The sequence below is a fragment of the Cephus cinctus genome, unplaced genomic scaffold (genome assembly GCF_000341935.2).
Source record: "Cephus cinctus unplaced genomic scaffold, Ccin1 Ccin1_scaffold0629, whole genome shotgun sequence".
Classification (NCBI taxonomy): Eukaryota; Metazoa; Arthropoda; class Insecta; order Hymenoptera; family Cephidae; genus Cephus; species Cephus cinctus.
The window spans coordinates 96,493-111,072 of NW_014333270.1; the positions used below are offsets into that span (position 1 = coordinate 96,493).

Genomic DNA, 14,580 nt, shown 5'->3' on the forward strand with positions numbered 1-14,580 from the left:
CATATAATTCGATGATGCATCACGTAATTTCGGCAGAACTTACTTCTGTATTGCTATGTGAATTATCGAAATTTATATACTTGCGTCAATAGTTTTTTTGTAGTACGTAATTTAAAAAACTAAGACAGGTTTTAATGCTAGTCAAACGTATAGTACTTGACCAATAAGAAATACTACAGTTTTCATAAATACATGGCAAAGGAAGTTTAGTCTGAAAAGATTTATATTTGTAGATTCGTGTACTTACGCCAATAGAAAAAATTTATTTGAAAGAAATATTACTTCTATTGTAAAAACTAAAAAGCTCATATAAACAAAAAGAATCTAAAATGAATGATTCACATTTAAAAAAAAAAACTGTAAATAAATTTAAAATGGAACTTGACGCAGTCGTATGTTTATATGATTCCAACGAAACTTACACGTTTATCAATTTTAAAGACAAAAATGCAAGGACATATTTGAAAGTATCTCACGTGCAATAAGTCACTGATTCTACCAACAACTCATTTTTTTTCCATAAAAATGAAGATGCAAGGCCACTACTTTCGCCGAATCTTATTTAATTGTAAGTAGTCGGACAAATATATCCCGTAACATTCCTGAAAATATTCGTTATACGCCTACACCTGTTCAGACTAATAAAATCAATAAGCTTTTGAAGATCATTATTCAAATGTTTTAGAAAACGTCTAATATGTATAATGAGTTCATTAAATCGCAAAGTCCGTGCACATTGTGATCACATGGAGATGGTGAGAGCATAAACTATCAGTTATACACGTGAATGTTTGCTACCAATAGAATCTATTGAATCAATAGGGGGTGCACGACAAATGATATCCTGCATTCAGATTATGCTATACCTTTATATGACTACGTTTCCACAAGGTTGTATAATATGAGAATATGGTTTATTACTCTTCCTTATAATATGTTTTTAATAATATATTATTAATCACCTTGTTACAAAATATTAAAACTCTGAATTCTTAGTTATATATACTCAATACAAATGAATTTGAATTTATTTATTAATCGCACAGTATCCTAACACTGTACTAATATAATATTATATCTGAATTGCAGATTCTACCCTTTTGGTGGATGTTGTATCTACTAATATACTATGATATAAATTATACAGTCACTAGACGCATAGGATCCAATTACACACGTGCGATTTTTACGATTATGCGTTAACTTATAATTCCGCTGTTAAAAATTCATGATTTTTAGCTATATGTTCTGCCGTTCTTTTCATATTGATCGAAACTATATTTTTCTTTGAAATGTATATTTATATAGCCTCATTAATATTTGCAGTAAATCGCAACTTCTTCTTAACACACGCATATTAATACAAAATCTTGTAATTGTCTTCAATATGTATATATTACCCATTTAGTTACTTAAAGTGTAGATGACCTCATGATGTACAGGAAATGAAGGAAATTTTTCCATTTGAAAATATGTTTTATTAGGCGGTAAAGTCCCAGATATTCATTGGGATTTTAATAAGCGCAATAGCAAGATTGATGGAGAAGGAAAGGATAAAATTGGAGAAGATTCCTTTACTCAAAAGTAAAACACAATTGAAACTGAAAACTTTTTGCTGCCTTTTGCAGCCTATGTACTTGCACCAACACTACACTTAATTTTTATACAAAGTTATTTATGCTTCGTTCATAAAAATGTATGAGGCTTTTACAGTGAAATATGATACATTGCTATAATTTCGCAAAGTTGATTTTACAAAAGTGAGAACAATTTAAAAAAACGATAAGAAAAAAGATGGATATTTAGAAAAGATTATGAGACCCTTTGACACGATCGTGATGAATAATGTTGATCCACATATTTGCAATTTGGTACCCGCGATGAGCATCATACCCGTTTATGAATACTTTTTTATTCACCTGGAATTCGATTTCTTTCATTTAACGTGGAAAAAAGTGACATGAAAAGTCATTCGGCAATTGCCACCTTTTCGCAATGGTCGAAAGTCAATCGATTAGTTCAGTATGTCGTGAATTCATATGAATCGTAAAAGGGTCTTTAAAAGACATGCTGCATATGAAAAATGAAATATACGAAAGGAGATAAGGAGAACGGATGGTGCTTCGCACGATCACCCAGAGGAAATCTTCACGACTGCATAAATATCCGTATTACTAGTTTTACAATGAATAATTATCAGTAACTCATTTCTAGTCACCATACTCATCATTTTTACAAAAGCAAGCAGCTCACTCGATTACCGTCATCGATATTAAAACAATGAATCGAATCCGTATTCGCAAATTCATCGATCGACCTTGAATCGAATTTAGGGGAAATAATTAGAAAAGGAAACACCATTTCTCCCAATCCGTAAAGATGTATGAATAACCAAAAATAAAATTTACATTCTCCATCATCTTTGTCTTCTTTGTCGACTACTTCTTGATCTCGGTGCAGTGGAACCAGCTCCTATGTTGAACATTCCTCCAGTGTTGGGAGTACTAAACGCATTAGCACCAGGCGTTGGTGCACTGAAAGATGGAGTTGCTGACGCGTCGAATTTGGTCACGGGTGTGGACGATGGTGAGTTAAAATTGAATCCAGCTATAAGAAATTTTGGAATTAGGTAAAAGCATATAAGAGAGACGTAACGATAATAATATAATTCATAATGTAATAACCGAACCTACCAGGTTTAGTGCTCGTTGCTCCAAACTGGAAAGGCGCAGAACCGCTGGCACTATTACTCGTGGTACTTGTTCCACCAAAGGAAAATGATGAATTTTGCTGCGGTGGATTCTGGTTTCCCCCAAAGCTAAATGCGCCACTGGGAGTGTTGGTATTCGCAGGAGCTCCAAATGTTGGAGTTGATGAAGTTGAATTTCCAAAGGCCGATGTTGTAGTTTGGCTACCGAACGGTGACGCCACATTTCCTCCAAAACCTGGCACGTTATTATTCGTCGTGCCAAAAACTGGACTGGTTGTACTTTGAGTTCCGAAGGCCGTGCTTGTTGTTTGACCAAACGCAGCAGTGGTATTGATATTTGTTCCAAATGCAGGAGGTGTTGCCGTTGAAGTTCCAAAAACGGAGTTGGTGGAACCGAATGGTAGCGTCGTAGATGTTTGACTTCCCAAAGCGGATGTTCCTGGACTCTGCACACCAAAAGCTGGTGCTGTTGAATTAGTTGTACCAAAAGTCGGTGGAACTGTTGTAGCGGTTGAACTGGTTGGTCCAAAGGCAGCAGCAAAAGGTAGTCGTGAATTAAACGGAGGAGTCGTAGTATTTCCAAAAACAGGAGTAGGAGCACCGAATGCTGGTGGTGACTTGATTTGTCCAAAAACGCCGGTACCACTGCTGAAGCTTGGCGTTGGTGTGGTTGTAGCATTCGAATTGGTATTGCCAGCACTGAATGGACTGGGCGCAGTAGTCGCAGCAGTTCCAAATGTAGGTGCACTTGTGGTTGATCCGAAAGCCGGTAGAGATGTTGTTTTTAGTGTACTAAACGCATTGGATGTACTGGCGTATGCTGGCTGAGTATTACCGGTGCCGAAGAGAGAAGAGCTAGTAGCACTACTCAATACTGGCGGTGCAGGTATTATACCAAAAGATGGAGAACTCGTCGTAGGAGGCATTCTAAATGCTGGAGTCGCGTTAGTTGTTGCAGATCCAAATATCGCGGAAGTACTTGAGCTAGTAGCTGCTGTACTTGTGGTACCAGTACCAAATGAAAATCCAGAGTGAGTTCCCGTTGTTGCGGATGGCTGTCCGAAGGTGAAGCATGCAGTTGTAGTTGAGATTCCAAAACCAGAGGAAGTCGTATTCGCTGTGTTTCCAAAGCTTGGAACAGCAGTGCCTGGCGTAGTGCTACTGGAGGGAAATGCAAAGCCCGAAGTGACGCTCGTATTCACAAATGTCGGGTCATTTTGTGTGTTTGCAAGAGTGCTTTTACACGTGGGAACACTCTCTGTAACTGAAGTATTCCCGAACGCTGGAGTACTCGATGGATGCGTAAGGATATTTTCAAAAGGGCGAGTATTCTGTAAAGTTGAGGAAACGGTTCCAAAAGCAGGTGCACTCTGCGCAGTGGTATTGTTACTTCCAAATGCTGGAGAATTCTGCGTAGTCGTACTAATACTTCCAAAGGATGAAACGATCGATCCAGCGTTCGACGTTCCTCCAAGGAGAATCGTGCTGCTTGATACTGGTGTTTTATGTTGTGAGCTGGTCTTCATTACATTAGACATAGTCTTCGCACCATAATCGAACATCGGTGTAGCTTGTGACATATTTGTTACTGTTGACAGTTGAATAGTATTTCCAGCGGTTGATGTTTCGCTGCTGTTTATTGTAGTTGACACAGAACTTGAAGGAATAACTGTAGGACTTGGTGCGATATTCGAAGTTCCAAAAACATTAGATGATACTGTAGCTGATGATATTGCAGTTGAGGCTAGAGAATTAACGTAGGTTGCACTTGAAGTGCCAAACTTCGATGCGGCGTTTGACGAGGCAGGCGTGGTGCTCGAGGAAGCTGCGTTAAAATTAAAAGATGGTGCAGTGGTGTTACTAGAGGTCGCAGCGAAATTCAAAATGGTACTGCTTGTGGTATCAATCGATGCTGGTGCCGTCGCAGCTGTAGTGATTTGTAATTTCGATTCTTCAAATTTTGTGAGAGGTTTTTCGACCATAGCTACCGGTGCCGCCACAATCGGTGGAGTATTACCAGATCCCTGAGATAATTCTATGCTGGGTAAGCTGAACGTAACATGCTTAACAGATTTCGGCTGGGATTTTAATATAGCAGGCGCGATGGCCGATGTTGCGATAGGAGATGTGTTGACGTTTGTAGTTGATGTTGAAGAATTGAGAGAGGCTAAGACCGCAGGTGTTGGTGAATCTACAGCCGAAGGTGTAGATGCAGTTGTAGTTGTAAGTGCAGATGTAGTGACCGTTGTAGTTGTAGTATTGATTTCTTCGGCTTGTATAACGACGTCCGGATTGATTTTATTGGCAGCTGTAATGGAATATTAACAAATAATTAAAAATAAAATTATGAATCAGATAATTCTTCGCTAAGATAAGATCGTAGATATATAAATATATTTACCTTTGCCAGATATCGCATCAAACATACTTTGCAATCTGGCGCGCATACTTGTTTGTCTCATGTTTATAATATCCTCCTTCTTTATTTCTTCTGCATCTTCACTAGTGAACTTGGCCTTGATGTGTCCTTGTTCTTGTATCAAGCTTTTCAATTTTTCATTTTTTTCCGGTTCAGGCCTCATGAACAGTTTATCTGTCAGACTTACAGATTTGTTCACTTGTTCTGCGTTCTTTCTTGTAATCGACTCTGCTTTCTCTACGTCAGATGTGCCTGAATGAACTTGGACAACAGTTTGTAGACCTTGGTTGGACGTGATCTCTCTGCCACAGGAGCCTTTTAAAATTCCTTGCGTTTGCTGCTGATCTTCCAAATTTTTATGTAAATTAATTATATCTTTACTTGGTAAATATTTGTGATTGTAAACACGATTTTGTAATTTTGCAGTACTCGTTTGAATCTGTGGCAATATTGGAACAGTGCTTTTTTGAACACTCTCCGTTGCTTTAAAATGCTTTTCAAAATCTGGTGTTCCACTTCGTGAGATATCCACTATAATGGGAATAAAAATATTATGTAAATTTTTTGAACATTGGAGGAAACTGTAGAATTAATTAAAAAGCGATATGATAGTATTTGTACTGAAAGTGTTAGATCCTACAATACTTACTAGCTTTTCTTTTAACTCCTGAAGATGTATGAATGCTGGAGCTTAAAGAATTCAAGACATCATAGCAAGATGGTGTTTTTGTCCGTTTTGATGGTCTCAATGATCTGCTCTGTGGTGAGACATCATCCTCTGATTTCGATGAGTCATCCCTTGTTCTCTTTTGTGTTAATTCTTCCAAATTTTCTAGATTATCTTTGAATATATTTTCGGTTCGTTGTTTCTTTATCAGATCTGAAATTTCTTCTCTAGATGCATGTCTTTTTAAGGATATATCTCGAAGAACCTGAACGACACTTGGAGAAGGCTTGCTTTCAACGTGATAAGCGTCACTTAGAATTTTTTGACGTTCAGGAGGCGAATACTTAGTTGCATCAGGTGGTGCAATTCGTACTGTAACTGGTGTCTTAAGTTTTGGAGATTTTGTATTTATTAGAGGTACTGGGCTTGAATTGAGATTGACCTTTGGAAACTGGCCTGGTCCATACTGGGATTGATGAGTCAATTTACTGTTAGCTTCCATAGCATACTTTGTCAAACGAGTACTTAATCCTGGTGATGTTACATCTGAATAAATTCTGTTTCAATAACAAAAGAAAGACACCCATTAATATTGTGTACTTCAAACAATTATTCATATGGGAAGCTGGCACAATAATTAAGAGTTATATTCGATATGAACATCTAAATCTCAATCAATCTTTTGTATAAGATAAGAGATAAGAGATAAAAGACAATCATCATTTTAAATTATTACGATACGTTAGACAAGATTAAGGCAAGGTTACAGTAACACTTACTTGGGATCGATATTGAATCTTGTGGAAGCAAGTAGAGGTCCAGCAACAGTTTGGACAGTTTTTACAACATTAGTATTTTGTTCCATTTTTGGACTAATACTTGTGCCCCAAGGTGAACCATTGGGGCTGAAGACAGTGTCTTCACCACGAAACAAAGTATGATTGTGTGCTTGTATAGGTAAATTTTTTTGCCGGGAAGACCGGGATGGTGTGAAGAATCCAACACCTCCATTTCTTGGACTATCTTTTCTCCACGAGACTAAAGGAGTAGATGTATGCTTATTGACTGAGGATTCAGCATAAGAACGACTGTGAGTATTCACATAGAAGTTATTCTCGATGCCATTGTCCATGTCACGATAGTTCATCCGTGGAATAGGACTAAGTTGACCAGTTAGGTTAAACCTAGAGGAGTTCTTGGGCTCAGAGGAAGAATCATTACTAAGTTGATACGTGCTTCTTCGTTGGCTACTCATTTTCGAAATGATTCGGCTTTGGTAGAGAGTTTTGATGTTTTTAGAGTATTCTCGGAAGTTCTTCAAAATATGTCGGGCAGCGTTCTTCAAGTTTTCGTTGAGTTCGCGGGCAACTTCGATGAGGTACTCGAACGCCAGTAACGCATGGGGCGATAGAATGCTATCGTTTACGAGAAGAGAATAGCACGCGTAAGTCACCAAAATTAAAGCGATAGTGAGAGCGACAAACGGTCCCCAAAGATTGTAAAGGAGCACACACCCACTCAGCACACTTATCAACACGATAATGCCCCGGTTCCCTATATCCCACATATTATTTCAAAAAGGTAACCTCCTCATGTTTGTAAAACAGCACACTCACCGAGTCACCGTAACCTTACCGCGTTTAGACGCGAGGCACACTAGAGGTCCGTTCGTGCAATCGTTTTCACGTGCGCCGAAGCACTATAGGTGTGTTCAAAAATGAGCCGAGAGCGCTAAGAGCACGTTGTGTCTCGATTAAATGCATGCAATAAACAGAGACGCCATGATGCTCTATGCCCTGTCGGCTCATTTTTGAACACACCTATAGTACTCTGGAACATGTAACACCGCTTGCATGAACGGACCTGAGGATTTCACGGTTCAGATTGATTTTTTTTCAAGATCGATTCATTGCCATTAAAATATCTAAATTTTAGATTGATTTTCAATCGCTTGAAAATTCAAGAAATCGATTTTTTACTGGGCCTTATTTAGTTTTTTAATTATTATAATCAAACGATTGACCTCCTAATGTTTGAATTAGACTACCAATCACTACCAAACGACTACCAAACGATTTTTATAAATGTTTTAATTGAAGTTGTATGGCTAACTTCAGCCCGATTAATGCACCACGCGACAAAATCTGAGACATCTAGTGGTCATCAGAGAAGTACATTCTACTTTTTAGAGACATTTCAAATTCCTCACAGCCAGGGACATCTGGTAGTCGAACATTCTAATTCGGTGAAAATCAATTTTTTCCTTCCAAGATGTTCAATCGTTTGCAAAATGCTTTTTCAAAAGCTTATTGTAGAAGATTAATAGCGTTTTCGATTGATAATTTTTTTACACCATGTTTAAAGTGTAGTTCCATGCAAGTGCAGCTTTGTACCACATTTAATTACTCTAGGAAAATTTATCAATCGAAAACGTACCATGACACATCTTTCCCTCGGTACAAGAAAATGCTGAAAATCGAAAACTGTATAAGAATCGAAGGAATGTCTTTCTGTGTGGCTGAAGGTAAATGAATACTCTTTATATTTACTGCATCATAATATACATCGTGAATATTGACATAGTACAGTTTCTTAAAAAATAGACCGATATACTCTCGTATATCAAAAATATATTTTAATAGTGTCGTATATACATAATCGACAAGTCGCGGATGAGTGATAATCTTACATTCGCAGATACCATTCGCTAAATGGTTAGAACAGATTTCCTTTTTTTTTCTTAAGAATGTATCAATCGCCTATAGATTACACATAGAAAGGTTCTCAGCAGCTTAGAGCGAGACTGTGCGAACAATCCATACTCGAATCGCAAACAATCTTTATCAAGCAGGCAAAATCACGAGCAGTGTATAATATATTATGCAGACATAGTATGTGTATGAGATTCAAGTGATATTATGTAGAGTATTGGTAATTTTATTTGTAATTCGATCCCTTATCATTATCTTATTATTTTTCATACAAATATAAAAGTTCACCATGGTTTTCAGGAGTTAAAGCAAATCTTAATCATATCTCAAATATATCAAATTCCCTAATTTGACGACTTATATCTTCGCATCTGCACAATCTATTTCATTAGCCGTAAATTATACAAATATACCACTGTCTTCAACAATGTTTACCATCTTCACCTTTCGATCCATAGTATTTTCCATGTCCATACGTTTAAAATCATGCAGACCGTATAAATATCTATTGGCACTTACTTCGAGACATTCTTAAAAAAGCAATCTGTTCATAACCGTAGCGAAAGAATAATAGAATCTACCTGTACAGGCAATATCGTCTAATCCTCTAGGATGCGTTAGTACCAGAGAGCATCGCCGTAAATCCGCCATCCTCGAATTGTCATAGAAAGTCCTTCGAATCCCCGTCCTGACGACAGGACATTTTTTCCGCCATTGCTCAGGCTCGTTAACTTTAATAAGTGTGAATCCAAACGTCGCATATACACGTATACAATGTTATGGCAATACTTAGGAGTACGCGCCCACGACTGGGGCCTTACATATTATAAATACACTAAAGTCCTAGGATTCACGAATTACCAAAGCCAACGTAGTGACGTGCGTATCGTCGGGACGGAAATCGTGCCGAATGCAAAATGTACCGGAAGTTCATTGCAGTGTCAGTGCGTTGATGTGCGTATGTAGGACGTCCACGTTGTCCTTGAATGACCTTCCAGGCCGTTCCGCCACCTCTGGGATTTGATCTCTACCAAATCCTTTTGATGCACTTTGAGTCTTCAGTGTCGTGTCGACAATTCTGACTCGCTTCGTCGAAGACAGTGCCTTCCTCGCAGACAAACCGAAAGTCGAGAACTTGCCTCGAAGTGAATCCTGGCGAGCAATAGTGAAATAGTCGACAGTCCCTCGGGTCGCCATAGAATCGATACATTTCCTTTTCCAAACAGTTAAAAGGCGACTGGTTTCGGATAGTCGTCTTAGTTGTTGTGGATTCCGCTAGAGGCTTATTTGTCTTCGATTTCTCATAGGTCTCGTGCATTTCCGGTCGCTCATCCGATGGTGTAGTCGTAGCATTATGCTCAGGCAGGCTCGTAACAGATGGCTCTAGAGTCGCAATCGACGAGAGAGTCATAGCCTCTTTCGAAAATAACGACGTATTTTCTGGAAGATTTTCGGTAACCGTACTGCTATTCGAGTCACCAGCCTTACTGACTTGCGCAGTGGACTCATTGTTATTAGCTAAAGTGTCATCTAGAGGATTGGAAGTAGTTGGGCCATTCGCCATGGTCGCGACTCTCGATAGCGGATATGGACTGCTAGTTGCTATTTGAAATTCCGAAGGCGACTTTTCGTTCGAGGAAATAGGAACATTTGTTTCACTTACACTAGGATTCATCTCGTCCTTGCTTCTCTGCAAGGATGCATCCTCGGAGGACACTTTGTCGCTGGTAATGTTGGACCGTCTCGCTTCATTCGATTCCGGGACTTGAGATTTTACGGGTTCCAGAGCATTCTCCTCGCTGCCGGTTACTTCTGTTGAGACGAAAATTATTTCCGAAGAATTTTCAAACTCGTCGATTCTCTTTTGAACCACGTCACTTTTCTGCGTGTTGCTATTCACAGCTGCGGCTTTTCTTGCCAAAAGCGGATGTTTTCGTATAATCGGTTTTGGTGCGATTTCGTTATAACTTTTTATACGTTTTGCAGGTTTCGGATTATACAGACCAAATGTGGGTTTTATCACGACAGGATTTGCCGTTGTCGACGGAGGAATATAATTGTAATTTTTTCTCGCCATGAATGGTCTAAATAATTTTGGAGAGGTTGGTCGCACTGTCGTTGTGGTTGTGGTTGTGGTTGTTGTTGTTGTCGTAGTCGTAGTTGTCGTACTAGACGTGGGTCCTATTATTTCTTCCGGTTTATCTCCCTTCGATCGATCCTCAATTTCATCCGAGTGCTCCTTAGCATCCTCCTCCGATTTATCCAAAATATCTCGATCCTTTGACTTTTCTCGGTTCTCGTCTCCCATTTCCTGATCCTCCTTCTTCAGCTGATCCTGCATCGACGTTGATTTTTTCTTATTCTGCTCCTTGTAAAGGGCTGGCTCGTAATTATCGTCAACGTAGTCCTGTACCACCGTACCATCCTCATCCGAAGTGGTATTGGCTTTATCAGCGTTGTCGTCCTTCTTATCAGTTCTGGGTAACTCATCCGTAAATTTGAGGACACCCTTGGTGTCTTCCACCTCGGTCGACGATATTGGCGCATCCTCCTCCAAAGATTTTTCAACTGCACTCGAAGTTCCCTCTTGAGAATTCAAAGGCTCCTCCGATCCAACGTATTCGCGACTCTGGGAGCCTTTGTAATCGTCCTCGGAATCAAGTTCTTGTGATTCGGTGAAGGACTCTTCCCTCGAGTCAGGATACTCCGCACTTCTATCCACAGGTTCGATTTCGCCGCTGAATTTATCCGGGAGAGTTTCTTGCGACGTGTAGTCCTCCCCCTCCTCCTGTCCCTCCTCTTCCTCCTCTTCCTCCTCGGATTCCTTCCGGCTCTTCGCAAACTTTTTACTTTTGTCCTGTCTCCGTGAAGACTTTTCCCGGGACGAAGAATCATTTTCCTTCTCAAATTTCAAACTTTTATCTCTCCTTGGTTCTTTATGACTTTCGAGCGAGTCAATCTTGTTCGGAGATTCGAGCGACTTTTCTTCGGAATATTCATCAGAGTACTGCTGCGATCCTTCGTAATCCGATTGGACGTTCGACGTGTTCTCATCGGACGTGTATTCTTCCTCATTGGACGGCAGGACATCTTCTTCGATGGAAATATCTCTTTCCGTGCTCTTTTCCTTTTCCACCGATATTTCCTCCTTCGACTGATTCTCCGAGTCTAAGACGCTCGAGTCCTTCGCGGGTTCTTTAGCGCTTTCCGGACGATGGGCTCGTTTGTCCTCGACTCCAGCGACGCCTTTGCCCAAATTGTTCTTGGAATCCTTGGACCCACCCAGTGCACCCACTTCTCTCGTGTCGACTTCCTTCGACGTCCTGGATTCTGGTTCCTCGAATATTTGACTATCAATCTGCTCCTCGGACTCGGATTCCAAGGATAAAGGCGGCCTCGTCGTGCCCCTAGGTCCATTGGGCCTTGCGCCATTTCTTTCTGGTTTTCGTTGATTGTCTCTGGCACTCTCGGTTCTCTTAGCCGCATTCGACGTAAATGAAGATGGAAATCTCAGCTTCGGCGGACGTAAGCGTGGCGCCCCTGTTCTTGGTTGATCCGTCGTGGAGGAACGTTCATCCGCAGCCTTATTCTTCCTCGATTTCTGCGCTGTCGTTTCAGCATATTTAGAATTAGATTTTTCTTCCCGTTCGACAGGAGATTCTTCGGCGATCGACATGGTTTTCGACTTTTCGGTTTGAGCAACCTCTTCCTTGTTGGATTCTTCCTGTGGTTCCAGTTCGCCATTGTTTCTTGATTCAGGATCAGCCAATCTCACGCTGGACCTTGACTCATCCCTTCCGTCGTTGGTATTCTCAACAGTCTCTGTTAACTTTGAAGATTCCGAAACGTCAGCTGATTTAATCTCCTTATCCTCAGCATCCGAGTCCTTGATAGTCGAGACAGGCCTTGGCTCAGCGTATCTCTCGGTGCTCACGTTTTCAGTATTCAGGGCAGACTTGGCGACAACGTTTTTGGCGCTATCCGATATATTCAAGTTTCCGTGGAATTTCGATTTATCTATTTTAGTCGCATCGAGTAGCTCAGCATTTGAGACAGAATCCACTTCAAGAGTTTCCTTTGCCTTTGATTCTTCAGGTGATTCTGTGCCCTTGGATGGAGGCGCACCCTCGTCATTAACTTTTCGATCAATTTTCCCAACTTCAGTTGCAGACTTCGATTTAACATATACTACGGCATCCGACTCCCTGCTATTAAGAATAGATTTCGCTTCTATATATTCCTCCGCATCCGATTCTTTACTGCTAAGCACTGACTTCATCTCGATATGTTCCTCGGTAGTCAATTTTTTATCTGGGCCAACCTCTTCGCGTTCAATGTACTCATCGGCATCGGACTCTTTAGTGTTCAGAGTAGATTTTCTTTCAATCTGCTTCTCAGCATCAGATTCTTTGCTGTTTGATGAGGACTTTGAGCCGTTGCGTTTTTCTGTAGTAGTTTCTTTGTTCTTCAAAGAAAACTTTGGCTCATTACCTTCTTCAGCATCAGATTCTCCGGTGCCCGGCGTTGACTCTATAGTCTCCGTAGTTCGTTCGATGTTCTTTTCTGATTTTGGATCAACATATTCCTCGGCGTCGGACTCTTTGCTGTTCTTAGCTGATTTGGCTCCAATGTGCTCCTCAGCATCCGATTCCTCGGTGCTCGGTGTTAATTTATATTCAGCGCCGTCGGGACTCTCACCTTTTTTCATTGCTTTGTCCTCGACACCTTCCTCAGCGTCGGATTCTTTGCTATTTAAAATTGATTTAGTCTCGACGTATTCCTCCTCGTCGGATTCTTTACTATTCAAATTTGACTTATATCGAACGGTATCGGAACTGTCGACAAGAGATTTCGGCTCAACATATTCATCTCCGTCCGATTCCTTCCTGTTTAAGAACGTTTTAATCTCAACGTGTTCCTCAGCATCCGATACTTTGCTAACAGAAACAGATTTGTCGGCCTGTTTCACGTTTTGAAAATTTACATTTATTTTTTTCGAACTTTCTTCATTTTTCAATTTGTGCAAAGTTCCTTCGTTCGTTACGTGTTCTTGTTCGACGTGCATCGTATCAGTTTGGTTGGTCGCATCGGAGTCGGGAATTTTGCTGGGTTTCGCTTCACTACGAATTACCGTTCGTTCTGATTGACTTATCGGAAAATCAGTCACGGGCAATTCCCTTGAATCATCGATACGTTCTCCAAGAAGAATAGCCTTGAATTTCTGGAGATTCTTTTTAATGCTTCCGATATCCGTGATCTCCTCAGTGTCATCGAAAAAGGCATCATCCACCGAATCGTCGTCATCGAAAATATTTGTCACCGGATCGCGCGACCCTTCACCTGCATCTTTGTAATCCTCATAATTTTCATCGTTATCCTGTTCTTTTGCAACGGATCTTTTATCTCTCGAATGAGTCTTGTCAAGAATATAAGAGCCGAGATGCTCGTGGACTCTCCTCGCATTCCTGATCTTCGGCACGTCCTTATAAAAAGGGTCGAAGGACTCGTCGCCCTCTTTGTAATCGTCGTAACTGGCTGGGATGGTCGGTAGCGGGAGTGTAACAAACTGGGTGGAGTTCAAAGGTCGCCCGGACTCGTCACTGACACTTGCCTTAGCCGTAACGATCACTCTCGACTGCGAAGGAAGCAGCGGCGAAGGATTCTGTACGATTCTCTGAATATCAGGCGGCGGTAAGTTAATGGTGATTTGATGAGGCTTCAGATGAGGAATCGGGGGTGGTGGTGGCAGATGAATATGTTGAGTAACATCATTAGAGTTTGACCGTTGCTGCGGCTTAGTGGGAGCTGAGGGCCTCGGGGTCGGATAAAACGATCTGACGGTAGGTGGTGCTGTTGTTGGTGTAGGAAGAAAATTGTTCGATATCTTTGATAATTGCGGAGCCTGAGTAGCCTTCGGCTGAGTTCGGCTCGATTCCGAAGGAATCGGCGAAATTGCTAATTTCGACACTTTTCCCTTATTGATAGATTGGACGGCTACCAGTGGCCTTCGATCCGATTCGTGCTGTTCCTCCTCACCCTCCCTCTCGTGCTCCTCCTCCCCCTCCGCCTCCCC

General features: G+C 40.8%; 1 protein-coding gene across 1 annotated transcript in view; it reads right to left on the bottom strand.

Annotated features, from left to right (window-relative positions):
* Positions 1 to 933: 933 nt before the first annotated feature.
* LOC107269297 overlaps positions 934 to 14,580 on the bottom strand; it is a 39,977-nt gene continuing 26,330 nt past the window's right edge. The window contains exons 7-12 of the mRNA XM_025086587.1: positions 9,539 to 14,574; positions 6,576 to 7,367; positions 5,779 to 6,353; positions 5,112 to 5,660; positions 2,694 to 5,018; positions 934 to 2,607 (exon numbers count right to left, since the gene is read on the bottom strand). Of these exons, the coding sequence (XP_024942355.1) occupies positions 2,417 to 2,607; positions 2,694 to 5,018; positions 5,112 to 5,660; positions 5,779 to 6,353; positions 6,576 to 7,367; positions 9,539 to 14,574 (9,468 nt within the window). The 3' untranslated portion in view covers positions 934 to 2,416. The remainder of the gene's footprint in view (positions 2,608 to 2,693; positions 5,019 to 5,111; positions 5,661 to 5,778; positions 6,354 to 6,575; positions 7,368 to 9,538; positions 14,575 to 14,580) is intronic.